The sequence below is a fragment of the Leuresthes tenuis genome, unplaced genomic scaffold (assembly GCF_036924035.1).
Source record: "Leuresthes tenuis unplaced genomic scaffold, fLeuTen1.0.hap1 SCAF_2, whole genome shotgun sequence".
NCBI lineage: Eukaryota > Metazoa > Chordata > Actinopteri > Atheriniformes > Atherinopsidae > Leuresthes > Leuresthes tenuis.
Window position 1 is genome coordinate 22,697,589 of NW_027325356.1, and position 19,482 is coordinate 22,717,070.

Here is a 19,482-nt window from a genome sequence, read left to right on the forward strand (position 1 = left end):
AACCAACCGTGCATTAGTAGCAGAGTTTAATCAAGCAAGTTTTGGGACGCCAAGGTTTTGGACCTCATTTGGGAAACATAACAATCAATATTCCCATATGGCAGAGCTACTCTTAACTTTAAAGCTGCTGTCTGCAGGACAGCTTCCAAAGGATGTCAGCGTGGCAGACAACAATTAATGCTGCTACACCTCACATTAGAACGATCTCTGACATCTTACAGGCACAGCAAACTTCTGCAAATGATACCTTCATCAATGCAGATTTTCATGTGATTCCAAAGCTACTTTTTTGAGTTGTTTAATGTAATTTTTCAGTGTGATGCTGTGTTTAAATAGCCGACCACTTTAACTAAGCATTTTTTGCATATCATTTCATGTCATGCATGCAAATTTTAAACTTTTCAAGAAGGAAAGAGAGGGTGGCGGAAGATGCTAATCCAGAGGCCTTGATGTAAGAGATTACTAGTTTGAGACTCGGCACGAGCAGCGTTTTCCACTGTCTTTACTTCTGTCCCACCTGCGATTCTTTATGTTTCTTCTGTGCTCTCACTTGTAAATAGAGTTAAGCATTACAGCATATGGGCAGCATAACAAAAATCTACATGGTTAAGGTTTACAAATTTTTCCATTCATGCCTCCCAAATCTCATCATATCACACAAGCATTACCCTACAGAAAGCAGTCGCTGAGAAATTCACTACCATCTCACAATTTACAACCTTGAGTTGTAAAATGATATGTTTTGGACATGTTCCACACTTTTATACCATTTCTGATGAAACTGGACAGATAAAACTTTGCTATCAACCGTCTTACTGCGGGATAACAAGATTTGAATTCAAGTCTGGTTTAAGAATCCTGCATGTACACCCTGGATAGAGTGTTTTGATAGACCCCAGAATACTGTGACATGTAAACACGTAATCCAGGTTCCTAAGCATTTCCTGCTTTGTGCGATGTACCCATGTTCAAATCTAGGTGAGGACTTAAATATCAGGATGTTTCAGCAATGTGCAAACTGTGCCTAACAGATACAGGAAACAAAAAAGTGTTTTTGATACAATTCTAAAGAATCCTCAAATAATGAGGTGATGTGTATGATTTACTGTTTTTTTTCTCTGAACATTTCAAACACATTTCTTACATCTAAAAAGAAAGAAAGAAAGAAAGAAAGAAAGAAAGAAATAAAGAAAGAAAGAAAGAAAGAAAGAAAGAAAGAAAGAAAGAAAGAAAGAAAGAAAGAAAGAAAGAAAGAAAGAAAGAAAGAAAGAAAGAAAGAAAGAAAGAAAGAAAGAAAGAAAGAAAGAAAGAAAGAAAGAAATTGGTATAATATCTAACTTTCTAACCAAGCATATGATGAACCACTACTGGTTTCTGGTTACTTTGTTGTCAACATAATTCCAGTAAAGTCACTTTTTCTGAATTTGCATTTATTTAAATCAACAAATCGCAGGCAGTACTTTTTTTCTAGATATATGCAATTAGAGTATTAAACACTAATATCGTAATGTAAGCTAAGTGTATTCTAAAACTTATTTTATAGCTGCTTTTTAATGCTTTTTAATCGCGGATGTTCTCGTTACAGACGTGTTGCTATGGATACTAGATTCACTTCCCGTTAGCTATAGACAGTAGCGGGTCACATAATAGCTAACATTAAACTTTTAAGTGGAAATTTTAGCCAGGGATTGTTGTTTGTTTGTTTGGAGACGGGCTCATGGTTAAAAGTTTCTTTGGCTCGCAATACGAGAGAAATCACACGATGAGTTATCAAACACTGGGCTGGTTTACTTTCTGTTTGTGTGCTTGTTCTTTTCCAATATCACTTGCTGTAAGCTGACACCAAAAACTTGCAGGCGTGTGCAGGAGGGTTTGTTTTAACTCTCACCGTCTTACACTGTTGTATACTTACATGTGGCGGACCTGAGGGGCGATGAACATCTGGTTGTGAGTGATGTGTGCACGTGTGTGTGAGGAGAAGACGCTGTGAAGAAAGTTGTCTCTCATGAGGAAGGACGTCTTTGGAGGAATCCTGCAGTAACTTTTAGGTGAGTGTACTTTTTGTTTTTATGTTTATTACAGAGATAATTGGCAATACTGACTGTGATTGTCATGTAAAATCTGTCTCTGTCCAAGATAAAGATAATTTCCCCTTTTTTAAAAGTGTATTTTCTTACCACTGTTTGAAAGAGGTTATTTCTAAAGGATTTTGTTGAAATGTGGGTCATTATCCATTTTCTTTTTGACATGGAAAACTCAAGACTTTCGTCATTCAAAATAACTATTTCTAAATGGCTGAATAATCAATTTGCGCAGTTTTCCAAAGAATTTCACTGAGATGTGTTTTTCTTGTTTAGTTTTGCCACTTTTCAGTCTATATCCTTTACATTCCGTACAGCTTTATCAGGAAAGGAGTAATTTTGTTGCTTGTTCAGAACAGAGCATTTGCTTGAAAGCAAGATTTGTGAAAAATGTTTTTACATAAGTGTAGAAATGTCATGGAATTACATCAATGAACAGATTGTTCTGCAGCGCTCATATTTCAACTTTATTTACCTTAAAGCCCTCAGTGGAAGATTTCTTTTTTTCAATCCTGGGCCCCGACTTTTATTTTATTGGGTTCTACTGCTGTTGAAGAACACAAGTATCCACTGTTCTGAGAGCATGAACAGCAGCAGGCGATAGACCTCTCCATCCTGTGTTGATACAGAGTTTATTTAGTCTAGAGGCAAGTGATGGGAAGCCGCCGTGGGGTGAGAGCACAGCTATAAGTGAAACCTCCACCTCAGCTATGCAGTAATATCCATTCAATAACTATTGTTCATGCACTGCTGTTACATGACCTCTTCTAAGATGTTACAATCCCAAAACAGACACCTGAGACAGCTGATAGAGAAAGCTACTGCTACCAGCAGTGCTGTTGGACGTTCTTGCAGTTATAAATCTTGATATTTTATGAATAGTTCTTTCAAACATTTGACACACGCAGAGAATGATGTCTTTGACTTTGCCCCTTCAGGTTCCACTGAAACCTAATTTAACCTTCTGCTGAAGTCTGCGGGGACGCATTCAGTGAGTGACTGATGAGATCAGTCATTCAGTTTCCTACTTCTGTTTTTTTTTTTTTTGGTGAATAAATATGAGAACTGTGCCTGCCATGTTAGGAGGCAGAATTTTGTTAACTAGTTGTGAAGTGAATTGTTTGCCAGACTCAAACTCTCATTCTTTGGAGACGCCAGTGTCAGAGCTCTGCTGAAGGCCACATGCGCCCAAATCATCAATCACCCTGTCATCTTACATACATACTGCACATGTTCAGCTATTTAAGCCAATGCTTCTGCTCAAAACCTTTTGAACGCATCTTTTAGGTGGGCTGCTGTGTAATTTCAGCTGTTTCCACCTAATAGTAGGTTAGACATGCTAAGATGCTGGATTCGTAGGACAATTAAAGGCTGTGAGATGCAACTGAAGCAAGTCTTATTTTAGGAGCATTCATGGTTGGGCAAAGTAAATGAGGTGGAATCGACATACTGATACACGCATGGACCTGTGTGTTCATGTGTGTGTGTGTGTGTGTGCGTGTGTGCGTGCTTACAGATGTGGACAGTCAGCTCTGCAGGAGTATAAAGACTGCTAGTGTCTGAGAGTTGGGCCTGTGGGTGACCTTTGCCTTGCCTTCCCAGCAGAGCCATCCTGTAGCAGACGTGTGAATATTGCACTTGGATGTTTTGCTAGAGACAGGCTCTCATGGCCTGTTGGTCAACCTGTAAACCAACCTCAAACTTGGCAGACTGTGCCCTCCACATACACCTTGTAAACTCCTCATGCAGACCTGTCCCATGTCTGCATGATGTATGTACAAAAGACCCTTTTCCCTGTGTCCTGCAAGAACAGCATTTCTTCATCCTTATATTCATCTCACACAACCTGAGGACAGAATTCACTGACATTTTGAAAGTTCACCTCTACCTTACTTCCTCTGTAATCATGGTGCAGGGCAACTTTATAGCAAACTATGCGCAGAACTTGTAATGATTACCTGCAGTATAATAAAGATTGTATATCACAGAAATGCTGGTGGTGTAATGATCATGCGGCCAGTTTGGGTATACAGTCAAACAGTCAAAATTACCTCTATGTCTCTTATGAAACACTTTTTATTGACTTCAGTGGAAAATGTCAAGGGGTATGGAAGATGGGAAGAGGAATTATTGCAGACTTAGGAAAAGTAAGTTGTGATTCGATGAGAATCGAGGTCTAAAGACAGATCACATAAAACTGCATAAGACATTTCACTCCATGTGTTCCTGTTGTGTTGCTTCATGCAGGCTTTAAATGTGGACAACCTAGTGAAAATATCAAATATAGACATCTTCACAAAATCTTCACGTCAATTTATAAAGTAAAAAAGGGAAAGAAAAATCCACAGAAGTGCAACATGAAGTTCTTACTTTGTGGTGCCTTTTGTGGTTTAAACTAAGCATTTCAGGATGGGGTGTTCCTTGAATTGACATGTTACATTATGTGAAGCAAGGATGGGTTGGAAGGTCGGGGTGGTTGTTAGATCCCCTCAGATTTCTGATCTGTATCTGGCTTTCATATGGAATGGTCATGTTCTCTATTCTAAGTAAATCATAATAAGATGCAAAACTGAATTTAGAGAATATGAACATCTGTTATCGTGGTTGTCACTTGCCACGGTGTCCCATTTCCCAAGCAGCTTTCCTCCTGACTATTTTACAAAAGTCTTTGCAAGAGATGCAGACTCAAAAACTCAGCCAATGTTATGTTTTTCCGTCTGTAGATTTATGCTGCAAGAAATTTGGATAATGAAAGTTATGAATATATCTTCTAAAAAAATTGCTGAAAAGCTAACGTCGGCATCAATGCTGATTCAAAACTGTATGAATGAATGCAGCCATGTTGACAGAACAGAACTGGCTTCACAGGCTGCTGGGTTGTCTGCATACATTGGGCGACCATGACAAGTGTTCTGATCACGAAACTGGACAGACCAGATCATATTTACAGTCACACAAGCAACTAAAACAACACTTCCCAACCATCCCTTTGTGTTGTTTTAACACGTGGCTGTTAGTCTGGAGACCTGTTTAGGCTTGTTACTTCAAAATGAAAATGTAAAAGTCATTAATTTGGCCTTTTGTGTCTTCCCTGTATTACTTAGCAGGCCTAGTGACCCACTGCGTATGTTGACGTCTTAATTGTAGCTGGTTAGCTGTGAGTATAACAGTCAGAACATGTCTCTGCATGGGACTGAGCTTTATGATGGAACCTGTTCTGGGAACAGGACAAATGAGCCATGCAGCAGCACCAGGAGACTGGCTCAGAGCGATGGCTGTACACCTTGTTAAACACAAGCTGTCTGCAGTTAGTCAGTTTAATCCCTTTGATTAATGGTTGTGTATAGTATGGTTTGATTGTAAATACAAGGCCTGTACATTGAGGGCAGTGTTGCAGCCACTGTGGTTGGTCTCAACATTTATCATTGTTTTTGTTGGTGCTGAGTGGATCTCTATGTTCCACAGCAAAGAACCGACGATATGCACCTTGTGAATGTGATATCACCTGACAGTCAGGAGAGAATCTCTTATGGTTTGGTGTAAATATCAGTTTGAATCAAAGATGAATTGATTAGAATTAGTTTTTTTCGACAGAACAAGTTGCTATAATCATGGCTATATAGTTTGATAGTTATAAGCTATAGCTTAAGAATTCCTATGTTAACTATGACAATGTTTTTATACAAAAGTCTAATAATGACATTTACATCTGTTTATGTGTTATGTTTATGCATTTAGCAGATGCTTTTATCCAAAGTGACTTACAGGTAGGCAGATAGGGTAAGGGGGCCTTGCCTAAGGACCCCTACTGGAGTTAGTAGTACCTTTCATGCAGGTGATTTGAACCCAGGTCACCCACTGGCAATCTTACCACTACACTACCCAGTCCCTTTTTTTTTTAAATCTAAAAGTAAGGTCACTTTCTCTGTGACTTCATAATGTTTTCCCTTTTTTGGCCATTATTCAGTGCCATAACTTAGGATCAGAAGGAGCGATTGCAACTATATTTCATGTTTGGTTGATCACACTTCTCATGGGTGTATCCCAATCTTGAAACTGTGGCGTTTCCAACAACTTCCTCTCCTGACTCAACCATATAAGTAATTTCTTCTTTCATTAAATATGACCCATAATGGCATCCTATAAAGTACCACCCTCATCAGGAGGCCATTACAGCTTATATTAGCATTTTCACATCTGAGCAGACATCACTCTCACAAAATCCTAATATGGATGAAAAGGGGATAGTTGGATGGTGCGCTTACGAACACTGCTTGTCCCTGAGCTATAGCCACCTCTGTAGCCCAGTAGAGCAGTTTACAGCAAACTGGTATTTGGTTTTAGCCCTTGCTTCCGCATTCCACATGTTCACATTTCCTTGGACAAGACACTGAACCCCACTTTGTCTCCAATATATCCATCTGCATGTGATAAAGAAAAAGCACTGCACTGACTGAGGCTCTGTGCACATGAACATTAGTATTTTGATAAATGGAGATTTGTATGTACTCTGCCCACACATTAAAAAACTTCTCCCTCTATGGTGAAGAATTTCACAGACTCCACCTGTGATGTTTATGTGTAGACTGGAAAACCCTAACTTTAAGCTTGCAGTGTCAGATTGTGCACCTTATTTACTACCTTATATTACTCCTCTGTCACTTATGACATTAGAAAATGTGCCCGACTCCCCTTTGTTGACATAACAATGGGAGACACCAGTAAGATATTGCCTGTACTGACCATGTACATATTTAAGCACGTTTTAGGTGTTTGCACATAAATGTCCAGTTATTCTGGAACATGTATTGAAGAATTTAGGCATCTGAACTCACTGCTACATATTCAACATGTTAAATGGTTCAAACACAGAACCAGCTGCTAATGTTGCCAGACCTGACTTCAAGTTGTCTAAATTAGAATTGAAATCATGTAAAAGAATTTGAATCTGATTCAAATGATGTGGTTCACCAGAGTCTGTCAAAGACCAATTGGAGGGGAAAGCATGGACGGCGAAGTAGGAACGATGACCGCCAGCCTCGACAGTCCTCCAAGCCCGAGGCACTTGACTGGGCTTGGGATGAGCTGTCTTCTCTCTCCAAAGTACAAACACTCTGGGCCAGGCCTCGCCAGTCCTCAGGAGTACAACCAGTGGTTGCCTTACCGCCATGATGCCAGCCTACTGCCGATGAAAGAAGATCTGTCCCTCTGGCTCAACACCATGATGGGTGAGACGCTTTTGAAGAGAAGGTGTCAGTTTAAATCTGTTTCATGACAGTAAAATGTTTTATCTCCAGTTCTTGTTTGTCATTAAAGAAAAAGACTTGATAATGTTTATTTTTAAGAGAGTAAAATCTTAAATAAATCTAAGTGGTGCTTTAACAACAATCTACTTATTATCTCAAATCCCCAAAAATCCCTCTCCATGCCGAGATGTTTCTTTCCACATGTCTGTATTGTGAGAGAAAACACAGAGAATCTGCACATGTCTCAACCTGTTCAAAGATGTTTGTAAAGTGATTCAGACATGATGAATTTCTGACTAATGCCTCAAAATAAAGGAAAACATAACATGTGTCCAAACAGGTTGTGGACCAGTAAAAATGATTTATTTGAAAGCACAAAGTGTATATCATTAGCTTAAGTTGCAGACTTCAAAGGAACATTGTGTTGTCTCTCCCAATTTTGAGATCAGAGTTACAAAAGACATTTGATTGTGTCATGCGCACATTCAAGAATGGTCCATTCTTTTCAAATCTTCTGTAAAGAGCATGTTTGCATTTTCAGAACTCTGCATCCGTCCTCTATTTTGTTGCCCATAGAAGCTGATAAGTTTAAGAGTCAATACAGTAAAGATGGGTAAATATTGAATTTCATGAAACAGTTTCACAGCTAAAACCCTTTGTGGTTTCAGCTTTTTAAATTTCTGCTCAACTGCAGAACATTAAAGGTACTAAAATCTATTGGACCAGCATAGTATTTCAAAGTTCAAACTGTAAAACAGACAAACAAATAAATTCAGTCAAATAAATTTTTCCAATTAGCCACAAGATTAAGAACTGACCACCTTTGTACCATCCAGTGATCTGCTTGTTTGCTATGATTTCTTGCATATGTTTGTGTGAAACTTTTACTTTTGCCCACTTAAACATCCCCCATGGCATGCTCCAATGGCAGGGGTCTCCCCCCTAACAGTACTATGCACCCCACCACAAGAATATCACAATTCTTATCATTGGCACCGAAGGCACTGGAACAAACCCAATCCACTGAGGCCTCACTCTTCAACAAGCAGCACCTGAAGGTTTGCTGCCAATATCCAAGCGCCAGACAAAACACCAACTTCTGAGGTCATGTATCCATAACCTGATGGCTCAAAGTTGTTTTGCAGCATGTGAGCAACTGTCAGACAGTTTCAGCTCAGGAGATGGAGTGGTCAGACATCATATTGAAAGTTGCCGGATAGATCTCCAACATTCTCATTCATATTAATCCCACAATACCCCTAAATGTGTTTCTCACTTTTAAATGGCTTTGAATGAGACAAAGAGCAAAAGGAACGTAATATAAAGGTCTTCGTAATATCAAGCAAATAGTTTTAATGCGATGGCTGATCAGTGAATATTTCTGTAACTCAGTGTGTGTTTGTGGAATTTTTCTCAGGTGTGAACCTCACAGCAAACACTCTGATGGAGAGGTTGGATAATGGCGTTCTCCTCTGTCGACTGGCACAGCTGCTCCAAGAGAAGATGATCCATGCCAACAATGGCAAGGTGCTACACCAGCATAAATGCAACTACAAAAATCACATTCCAAATTGTTTTAATCCTTTATACAGTAAGTCCACACATTTTCTGCGCTGTCCCTGCAAGTATGCCTGTGATCAGACATACTGCTGCTTGCACACATTTCCTGTGAGTTAGCTAATTTGAACCCCTCCCTCTTGCTCACAACTTGCTGTTGTTTACTTGCCAAAACTTCTGCTCTTAGATTTTAATTAACCATCTGACGACCCAATGACAGTGAGGTTTGGGTTTAAACCACATGCTGCACGTTCACTGAATAGCAAGTCCCTGGCTTGATCACCAGCAGCTTGGACTTTTATTGCATACCTGTCTGACCGCCAAATAGCAGGGGAATGATGTGCAGGTGTTAGACTTCCCCTCCCGGGGATCTGCCAACAGGAAGGTGACGTTGTTTTACTCACATTAGCTCACCATAAAGCGTACGGTGCAATAGACAATGTCAGCTTTACTGTATGTGGTTCTACAGGCATTTAAAAAAAATGGTGCATACAGTATCAAGGTACAGGAGCAGAGCAAAACATATTGATCAAATATGCCAATGAGCAGAGAATCTGTGTGAGAATTATGAGGGAAAACATTGTTACTTTTGTGAAAATCAGAAAAATCTCACTGGAAATCGTGCTCACCCATTCACAGTCAACAATGTCCAAAAATAATGAAAAATAAAAAAGCAATAAACACACCAAAACTACAAAATATATTTTATTAGCATATTAAATTAGTTATATGATGCCATGGTCATAAATATGATCAAAATTAGTGGAACTGAAAAGAACACATTAAGACGTGTGAGTTTTGTCTTTATAGATTTAGTGATGAAAAGTTATCAGTTTCTGCCCAGGTGTCAAGAATCATTGAACTGTAGGACAGGAGCTTTGTCAAAACATAGGAGCACAAGTGAAAACCAGGTCAGGTCTGAGACTGTCTGGTTGTGCATTAGTTCTTGACATCAAGCCTCACCTTGCAACAGTTGTGTTTAGACAAGATTTTTTTTTCCTATTTTGTTCTCCATAATCGCAACAAATGTGCAGCACAATGGAAGACATGTCAGCTAGTTTTAGAGGGCTTACATTTAGACAATGATGTAATTCTAAAGATGGTGCGTATTGTACAGCTTGATTACACCGCTTTAATCCAGTAATGAGTTACTTTAGGATTTAGTGAACATGTTTCCACTGCAGACTCACTAACTCACTGGGTGTTTGCTTCTTAAACACAATCACAGCCCTTTGTAAGAAGAGCGATCCACTGGCGAGCTGATGCAATATCTGGATCATTTTTTGCACGAGACAACACAGCCAACTTCCTCTACTGGTGTCGAAAGATTGGCGTTGATGAGGCTTACCTTTTTGAGTCTGAGGATTTAGGTGAGTTGAGACCGGAGATTGTGCTTTACATTATAGAGCGAAAGAGCTCTGACTTTTTTTTTCCTTCTGTCAAAAAAGGCCTTATTCAAACAAAGACCAATAAGCTTTAGGTCTGGGACAGTATCCTGTCAACTGTGGCTTAATTATTGGGTTGGAATGCCATGTCCTTATTTCTTCTTTATTGTGTCCACTACTTTTCAAGAATCTTTTTCCACTGTCTCCTTCTGTTTTGTCTACACATGTGTCAGTGATCTGTGTAAAAAAAAAAAAATAACACATTGTGCTGTATAAAACATATTAATTTAAATTATTTCAAACTACATTACTTCTGTTTGTTGTTTTACTTTCTATTTACCTTCATTTGTCATTTGTTCTAACTTTACTGATAAAACTATGAGTGCCCTTAGAGTGAGAATGCTCCAGTGAATGTACCCTAAATCTGAGTGCTCAGAGCAGGAGAATTTGAAAGAAAAAGAAAAGTTATATTTGTGTTTAGAAACGGAATTTGTGCATCACAAAGATCACACTGGATGTGACGGAGCCCTTGGTGCCATTACTGATTGCTTATTGGCAAACTTTGTGTCTCTGAGCAGAATACCTTCAGTTTGGCTGGTATGGTTCTGTATAATACTCTTCTTTGTGTACTTCTTACTTCGGCATGTCCAAGCAAGGCGGTAGATCTGTGAGAATGATACTGTGCTAGTAAATCCTCAACAACAATAGCTTCCCCCCACCTGTCAGAGTAATCTATATAACATAACTTTTTTGGTGGCTGCCAAATACAATTATCTGCTTATAAAACTGTTATTCAGTCTGTGGTTTGATTTTTAAAGCTGTTTCAATAATAAGTTGCATGTCTTAGTTGTCATTTTTACTTTTTCGATCAGACCTAAGTGTGCAGAACCCCCCACAACTACCACCACTACCCACCTTAAATGAAAAGATAGTGAAATTTAGAAAGGCTGATTTGTTGATGAAGCTCCCATACCCTCAGCTGTAAATCCAGAACCCACAGGAATTGCTGCTCACCTTTAAAGATAGAAAGATGTACAATGGAGATAGGATACTCCCTGAAACCTGCCCCCCCATTCAGGCTGAAACTCCCGTTTTCTTTTGTCAAAGACAAAGTTTATCTCCGGAAACATCTTTCCTTTCAGAAGAGTGACTTTTCCCCCCCCTGCCCCTCCACCCTCTTTGTTTGTTCGCCATACACCTACTCTGCGCAGTCCTCCACAAGCAACCTCGGGAAGTGTGTCTGTGCCTGATGGAGCTGGGACGGATTGCAGCCAGGTAAACAGAAATGAGTAAATGTCCTTTCATAATGCAGCTCCTAAAGATCTCATTGCAGTTGTCTTACATTTAAAGGAGTCTTTTTAGGAGTTAAGATGGAGAAAGATTCTTTACTCTGTAAAAGACTGTTATAAATAAAATGGTAAACATTTCATCTATTTAAAAACACTGTTTTTAATGTAAAATTAAGCAGAATACAAGGCTTAAAAAGAGTATTGAATGCTTCAGAATTGGCTGATAAAAACTTCTAGTTTAAAGTTTAAACTCTATCATGCAAAGAAAAAAAAAGAAGATTCAGAGATGCTCATCTATTCATCTGATATGCACTGAAGTGAAGTGTCCCTTGGTCTGACAATGCCAGCAAAACGGTATCAAACCATAAACTGCACATATTTTAACAGCAGTGGATCTGTAGTTAAAGAGTCTGGGAGCTTAAACTGACCTACCTGCGGTGCAGAGGAAGACTGAACAGTTGAGCCATTTAAATTACCACAGGTCTTCCAAATGAACTTTACTTGAAACACATCTGTTGCTTCCTGGTTGGGTTTAGGCAAGAACATTACTTTGGTTTGAAACAATTAATCTTGGTTAGAGCTAAGATATGTTCTTTTTACAAAGCAGCTGTCACTGTCATGAATGCCATTTTGCTGGTTGCCTTTATTACATGTAAATACTATACATCACATTTAAAGTTTGCCACATCCTGGTTGAATTTAGCCAATCTCACTTGGTTAGATTTACATACATTCTTTTTACACACGGGCATCGCTCTCATTACCATCAGTTTTACAACTTATATGCAGCTGCTCTCACAACCACTAGTGCTCACATTTTACTAGTGTATTTATGGATCAGTTCGGCCTGCATGAACGACCGCCCCAAGGCAGCACATTTGACCGGAAGTCAGACTCTAAATTCTGAAATCAAACAAGAATGGAGGGATATTTGGATTTTAAAACCACAGTATGTGGTCTCTTCAGCACCCAAATGCTTACAGATTGTTAGTTGTGATTGTTTTTCCTTTTTAACTATTTAATTTTCTCCATTCCTTATTTATATTATTCACCCACTACAACTTGTTTATCATGTTGTATTCGTTACTTTTAGCTACTTCTGCAAATCTTTTAGCATTTTTCCTGCATTCTCTTTGTTTGGTTTAAATGGTAGGTGCAGGTTATTGTACCACTGTGTGGTTTTGAGTAGGTTTATCAGGAGAAATATATTTTTTGTTAAATCTCACTTTCAGGTATGGAGTGGAGCCACCAGGGCTGGTGAAGTTGGAAAGAGAGATAGAGAGGGAGGAGGAGGGGTGCCTATCTCCATCATCCGTGCTCTCCTTTTTTCCTCCCACATCATTGTATTCACCATCACAATCTCCTCCCCTCCCCCCAGGCCCCTGTCCTCCTCCTTCACCTTCTCCTCCTCCACCTGCTCCTCTCACTCAGAACACAACCTGTCTGCCTGAACCCCTCGCTGCCTCCCTCGCGTCTGATCTTCCATCAGCCACAACAAACCCGGTGCCCACATGCTCTTCCCCTCCTCTGCCCTCCCTCTCAGCCTCTAACCCTTGTACAACCACAGCCTCTACACAAACACCTTTGTTCTCTTCATCCTCCACTACTAACACATCTGCTTCAGCTCTTCCACCTGCACCTTCACCAAGTCAAACTCTGGTATCCACTGCCAAAGTCAGCCCCACCACAATAAACAAACACACTCCTGCAGCTGCACCAACCACCACCTCTCCACCTGCAACAGCGACTTCTCGTTCATCCAACAAATCCAAAACCCGAAGGGGCACAAGCACCAGTATTTTGGATGATATTGTGCGTATATTGCTCCAAGTGACACTTCACTAACTGAAATGGAAATTTTGTACGATTGCACTCAGTTCTCTGTCTTATGTCTTTTAGGTGAGAAACATTGTTGAAAATCCCCCCTGCAGCTGCCCGACCAGATTCCCTGTTGAGAAGCAACCTAAAGGCTGCTACCGTGTCGGGGAGAAAGTTCTGTATATACGAGTAAGAATCCTTCTGTTAGCTGTCTCCTGTGAATTATTTATCTATTCTGTCTATAAACTTCACAGCACATGTGGGCCACCACCTCATCACCAAAACCATGCACACCAACAAGAAAAGATTTTCAACATGATACATGCAGGAATTAGGTTTCAGGCCAAAACATAATGAACAGTTTAGTAGAATATACTTTCCAGAATACAATGCTTCTTCTTAATCTACCAGTTAGATTATTCTAGTTTGTTGTTCTATGTGATATAAAACTAGTAAAGTGATTGAAAGCCACTCTTATGTAAACATAGACGGGTGGGAGGGCGATTGTAAGTTGAAGATTATAAACCAACCTAATGACTCACACAATGAGGAATCATCATAGAGGTACATAAAATGTTGAGGTGAGAAAGCCCTCAGGTTATTCATCAACAGTTGAGTCAGCAACAAGTCCCGTGTGTCAGAGTGACTGATTTGCAATCATTCTTTGCCTTTCAGCCTGCCTCAGTCATGCTCCACCCGTATGCATCTGTATGGAGGCACAGGAACGGGAGGCAGGGTTGCTTGGCAACCAATAGTCCGGATAAGAATGGGTTTGACAATGATTGTATTCAGGACATAGACCTTCAGCAGAGAGTACAAACCTGGAGGAAAAACAAACACGTCTCTCTGTGGATGATTCTGCAAAGACGTGACCCCCAGTGTGCGGTTTTTAAATGGCAGCCCACTCGGGAGTCAAAGTCCATCTGTGAGGGGATGGTTTTAAACATGAGAAGGGTTTTATTTCGCTGGCCCTATATATCCATCAACACAAAGAAAAAAATATGAGAACTTCACTGCAAACAGTACTGAATATATTTTCTAAGGACACAATTCTCTGTGAATGTAAGAATAGAGCTGAAATGGCTCTCAAAACAGGCATGATTTAATGCCCAATAGATATTTAGCAATTTTGGTTATAAGCTGAAATTCATGAATAGATTTGCAAATTGTACAAAAAATAAATAAATAAATAAAACCCTCATTTAGTCTACACTCCTGGACTAACTGGATAATAATGCTGTCAGCGTTAGTTTGTTACAGCTACATTTTGCCTGACAGACGCATATTTTCACTGCCCATTTAGGAAATAATAAACCCCTTCATGTCACAGAACACCTGTTTCACCACCACAGACTTGTCAGTAACATGGAAGCACGTGTCTGAGCACCACATCAAAGACACCTGAGGCAAAGAAGACATGGTAACCGAAGCAGAGCAAGAGATTTGAATATGGACGGCTAAAAGACGGTTCTTTGAATTGTTTTTATTGAAATATTTAAAGGATTTTATTTTCTCCATTTCAGCTGTCTTGCTTGTTGTGCTCGTCTTCTCTATGGAGTCCTGCAGATACAGTGTCTAACTGTGTCTGGTTGTCAGTTTCCAGCCATAATTGCCAGTTTATAGTCACAACTTGCACTGCACCATTCCATTTTTCTCCTCGTAGCTGACAAACAAGCGCACCTGAGCTGTTTGAATAGAGTGATGCAGTCCATCGACCCTCACGCCATCCATTACCTTGAAGCTCACCCACGTCTACACGTGAGCAGGAAAACATGCCCTAAACCTCAATTACCATATACAATGATAACCCTGGTGAGGAGAACTCACCACTCAATGTGTACAGACCTTTTTAAAGAGCAGATACTATTGATTACCGAGACAAAGTCATTAGCGAGGGGTTTAATCAGACAGCTTGTTAATGAGCGGCTGAGCATGACCGCCCCTCCTCACATGTCAACTTTACACCCAACCCTCCCTAACCCCCTACCCCCACCCACCCCCCTTCTCTATTCCCTCCGGAGGCTATTCAATCATTCTGGCCCTGGAGTGCTTTGCCATTCTTTGGTGTTGAAAAAGAGGAAGGCTTTTCATTCTTTCTGTGCCCAATTAGGCTCTCCTTCAGCTTTGTATCAGGGATAGAGTAGAACTGTGGCCATGGAAGGAAAAGATATTCAATTACTAAACAGTATTAAGAAAAAATCTTTTCTGTTTTTCATGGTACCCTAAATGAATGAAACCTTATTCTGCAGATGATAAAGCTGAGTAAAATCATCAAAATAGGGATGATTTTTTTTCTGCCTTCAGCCGAGCATTTTAGTGTTGAATCTCTTCATCTTCTTTTATTCTCAAGTGTTCTTGAACAAGACATTAACTCAGTAAGCTCTCTGGTCTTTTTTCTGTGGCTTATTTTGACCACTGACCTTAAAAAGGAAGGGAAACATTAGAAATAATTAACAAAGAGTGTACCAAAAATGTATAAAATGACTAATCTCATAAACAGCTGATCACACTCTATTTTATGAACCCTCCATAAAGTAATCTTGTGTTAAACAAAATTAAGAAACTAAATGATTGTTGTGAAATGTCAGTATGCTAACATGCTGGTAATGCAAGTGGTAATGAGCTTGTATGTGCTTCTTGCAAATAGGATTGTATTTAACATGATTACATGGGTCTGTTCATTAGTCATGCACTACTTTCCATCTTGTTAGAACAAACATAGGATCTCCTTTTGAAAGCAACAATGTTCACCATGTTCCCTATTTTTGATTACAATAGCATGCCAAAACTTCCAATTATTGTAATTTAGGTTAAGCTGTGTCTCAGCCTAAGTTGTTTGGGGAATTTAGTCAAAAACTACTGTAAAATGTTTTGTAAATGTATGACTTTTAATCCTGACAGTAATTTTGGTATCAGCTCATTCTCACTTGCAGAACATTCAGCCAGAAAAAGGGTTAAATGACTGGAGTTGCAACAACTGTCACTGTTACAGTTTTGTTTTTAAGCTGCTGTTTCGTTAGGTTAAGGTAAGGTTTAAGATAATGCCATGGTTTAGGTTGAATTTACTTTTACTCTTTTACTATAATGGTTAGACAGCACACTTCTTCCTCATGCAACTATCTTCTCCTCCATTTTCTGGGTTACCACGGTCACATGCTCTGTGACAGTTGCAGCTATGATTGTTGAAAAATGTTGCCAAAGGTGCACCTTTAAGTGATGCCAGGAGGTCCTGACTGAGTGACAAGTTACAACTGACTTTCTTAATGCTATAATACAGTTATAGATTTAATGGGATTTCACTGAGAACCACAACAGTGAAGTAAACATCTGGTGTATATTAATACACATACACATATACATACATATATATATCATTCCCATAAATGTTCAGGAGTTCAGGAGCAGGACCACACCTCAAACAGCCTCCTTCCTGTCATAACTATAAATGCTTTTCTGCCCTGCTTACCTGTTCTGTCTTGTTTTTTTGTGCCCAACCCTCATCCTGGATAACACATTTGATAGACAAATATGTGCATCTCATTGAAGATGTGGCCCTTTCTTACAAACTTACACCTTATCAGGAAAGCTCACAGAGGGCGGGACCTCTTGTGCAAGAGAAACAAGTTACAATTAAAGAGAGAAAACAAGAGTAAGACATTACTCTTGTCCCTTTAATTCTGATCACATTGTCATTTTAATGGAAGCACTGTGTACTTTAAAACAGCATCAAAAGCAGTGGTTGTGGCTAAAGCCTGCCTCCTACTGGCAAGTGATTCCTCCTCTCGAGAATGCTCATGCATCTTTCAGCAGGAGAGGAATGGGAGAATCAATGGAACTGCCAGGGGAGGACACATGGGAATCCAGACGGTAGTTTATGGGCTGAAGACGTAGCACACTTTGTATGGAGACCTGACAGAGGAGGGGCAGTTGCACAGACAGAAATAAAGGACGTCTGCCTGAAAAAGAGGGTTTGCTTAGAGAATTTCACTACAGAATGTCTGTTTTTTTTCTTTGATTATCAGTTTAGTGTTTTGGTAGACAAAATGTAGCCCTCGTTGAAAGATATCCTGGTGTATAAATTACAGAACAGTCAAATAAGAATCATGTTGAAGGATTAATGAGAGTTGCGGTTGTTACTTATTTTTTAAATAAGTCAAACAGACACCTCCAATTTTTATCAGCTGCTACATGAATCGACCGTTAAATGAGACACAATTTAAGAATAAATAACTGCTTTAAAATAATGCATGTAGATCAAATTAAATAAACCTGGACTCATTTTTATTTTTTCGAATGACAGCATGTCAGATTGATATTCCTTCCACGTCTGACAGGAAAGTGCTTTATCCAGGATGTCAGACTTAACCCCTGTCAACCTCAACATTTTAATCTGCAGGATGACAGCTGAGACGAACCTCGTCTGGAGTTTCCTCTATAGCTGCCCGAGTCGCGTGTCGTGTTAGTGCTTGTACCATTGATTTTTTTTCTCTTAGCCTATACATGCGACCCACACCTCCCCACATTAGTGAAGCAGATCTGCTTGTTTTATCACATTCTTAATGGTTCCATAATGAAGGGTTTATTGGCGATAAGGCAGGAGGTTGTGGGCTGGCTTTGACAGAACAAGGCATGGCTTTGCAAGGCCTCCTGGGAATGTTAATATCCACTGGGAATTGAGAGTCTGTGCTGAACTCATCTCAATTTCTCCTTCTGCTATTTCTTTATCTCAATGAATCATATTGTGACAGTAGTTGCCATGGCAGCAGTTTGTTTTCAGAAATAAGGACGGATGTCTGAAAATGATGCGTTGATGCAGATAAAACTGACCTCACCGAAACTACAGTTAACAGACAGACTGACTATGTAGTGGTCATTATATTAAAAATAGTGCTTGTTATGCGGATTGTGTTGCAGATCAGAGTACCCTTGTGCGTCACTGTGTGTGTGCATGCATGCACATGTGTGGATTAGTGTAGCATGTGTGCTCAGCTGGTGCGACAAGGTGCAGTTTCATTTGGTTTAATGAGATTTTACAAAGCTATCCGAGAGATCATTTGTTTTCCATGGTCGGAGCTACACATGCACAAGGAGCTTGTAGATATTAGTGGTGTGTCTGCGTGTGTGTCATATGAAAAATAAAAATAAAATAATACATCAGCCAGAAAATACATTTCCAAGCATTCCCCTCCTGATTTTATTGCCTCGTTTCACCTTTACAGATGCTGAACGAGCGTCATGTGATGGTGCGTGTTGGCGGGGGATGGGAGACCTTTATAAGTTACCTGCAGAAACACGACCCATGCCGAGGCGGAGGAGGGCTGGTCGGCAGACCTGAGGTCAGGGTCTGTCGGGACAAAGCGAAGCCAGCAAACCCTAATGTCTCACCTGACAGTTACATGGTGGTTGGTGCCCATTACCGTGGTAAGAAGTAGATTCTCAAACTGCTGGCAGCAGTGCGAACACTTAATCTGATCAAACTGTTCACAGTCAGTTAATCAGCGTGTAGTTCAAAACCGTTTTACCTCAAAAAAGGAAATCCAACTCTATCAATGAATAAGTTGTAGGTATTGCTGCTTTTAAAAGATAGCTGCAACAGTTTGGTGGTAAAGCTTCAGATCTATCCAAGGCAACTCACTGGCAATGATTTTAGATTCAGATTCACTTCTCATGAATAAATGTCAGATATACACTGGTTGAAACTGCTTTATTGTGAAGAGTTGCTACTTTGGCTTTGGGGACTGTTCGTTTAATTAAAATGTTCATAAATCATTTTCAGGTGTGACAGAAGGAAATAACTGTTAGTTAGAACACTAGTTTCTACTGTATATTTTTCTTTTCATATGATAATCACCAATCACATTATTTCAAGAAATATTTTGTGTTGCACCGTATGCAATAATGCCAGTTATTAAACTTCCAGCCATGTATTTACCTTTCCTGCAGGTTGTTTTTATGACAGCAGTGTATAGAAACTTTTCACTGTATGAAATTTATTTTTTAATGAATTAAACCATTTTTAAAGATATATGCAAAAGCTGTTTTACAGATTTAATTATTCACTTTTGGGAGAACAGCTTGTAAGCCTAAATGACCATTTACAACGTTT

At 39.6% G+C, this 19,482-nt stretch overlaps 1 protein-coding gene across 2 annotated transcripts; it reads left to right on the plus strand.

Annotated features, from left to right (window-relative positions):
- The first annotated feature begins 1,804 nt into the window (after window positions 1-1,804).
- On the plus strand, window positions 1,805-19,322 carry gas2b (growth arrest-specific 2b). 2 transcript variants are annotated; one of them, XM_072380704.1, is made up of 8 exons: window positions 1,805-2,048; window positions 7,056-7,309; window positions 8,745-8,854; window positions 10,113-10,254; window positions 11,481-11,544; window positions 12,791-13,370; window positions 13,458-13,565; window positions 18,596-19,322. In XM_072380704.1, the coding sequence occupies exons 2-8, from the start codon at window positions 7,087-7,089 to the stop codon at window positions 18,806-18,808; spliced, it is 1,440 nt and encodes a 479-aa protein (XP_072236805.1). In that variant the 5' UTR covers window positions 1,805-2,048; window positions 7,056-7,086; the 3' UTR covers window positions 18,809-19,322. The 2 variants fall into 2 exon arrangements, with proteins under 2 accessions (XP_072236805.1, XP_072236808.1); XM_072380707.1 differs by lacking the exon at window positions 11,481-11,544 and having other exon boundaries at window positions 12,937-13,370.
- The last annotated feature ends 160 nt before the right edge of the window (window positions 19,323-19,482 follow it).

Bases quoted from the DNA above. Each gene is read 5' to 3' on its own strand.
- gas2b (XM_072380704.1), top strand. From the start codon at position 7,087: ATGGACGGCGAAGTAGGAACGATGACCGCCAGCCTCGACAGTCCTCCA. The intron at 7,310-8,744 runs GTGAGACGCTTT...AATTTTTCTCAG, and splicing joins CTGGCTCAACACCATGATGG to GTGTGAACCTCACAGCAAAC. The intron at 8,855-10,112 runs GTGCTACACCAG...ACACAATCACAG, and splicing joins TCCATGCCAACAATGGCAAG to CCCTTTGTAAGAAGAGCGAT.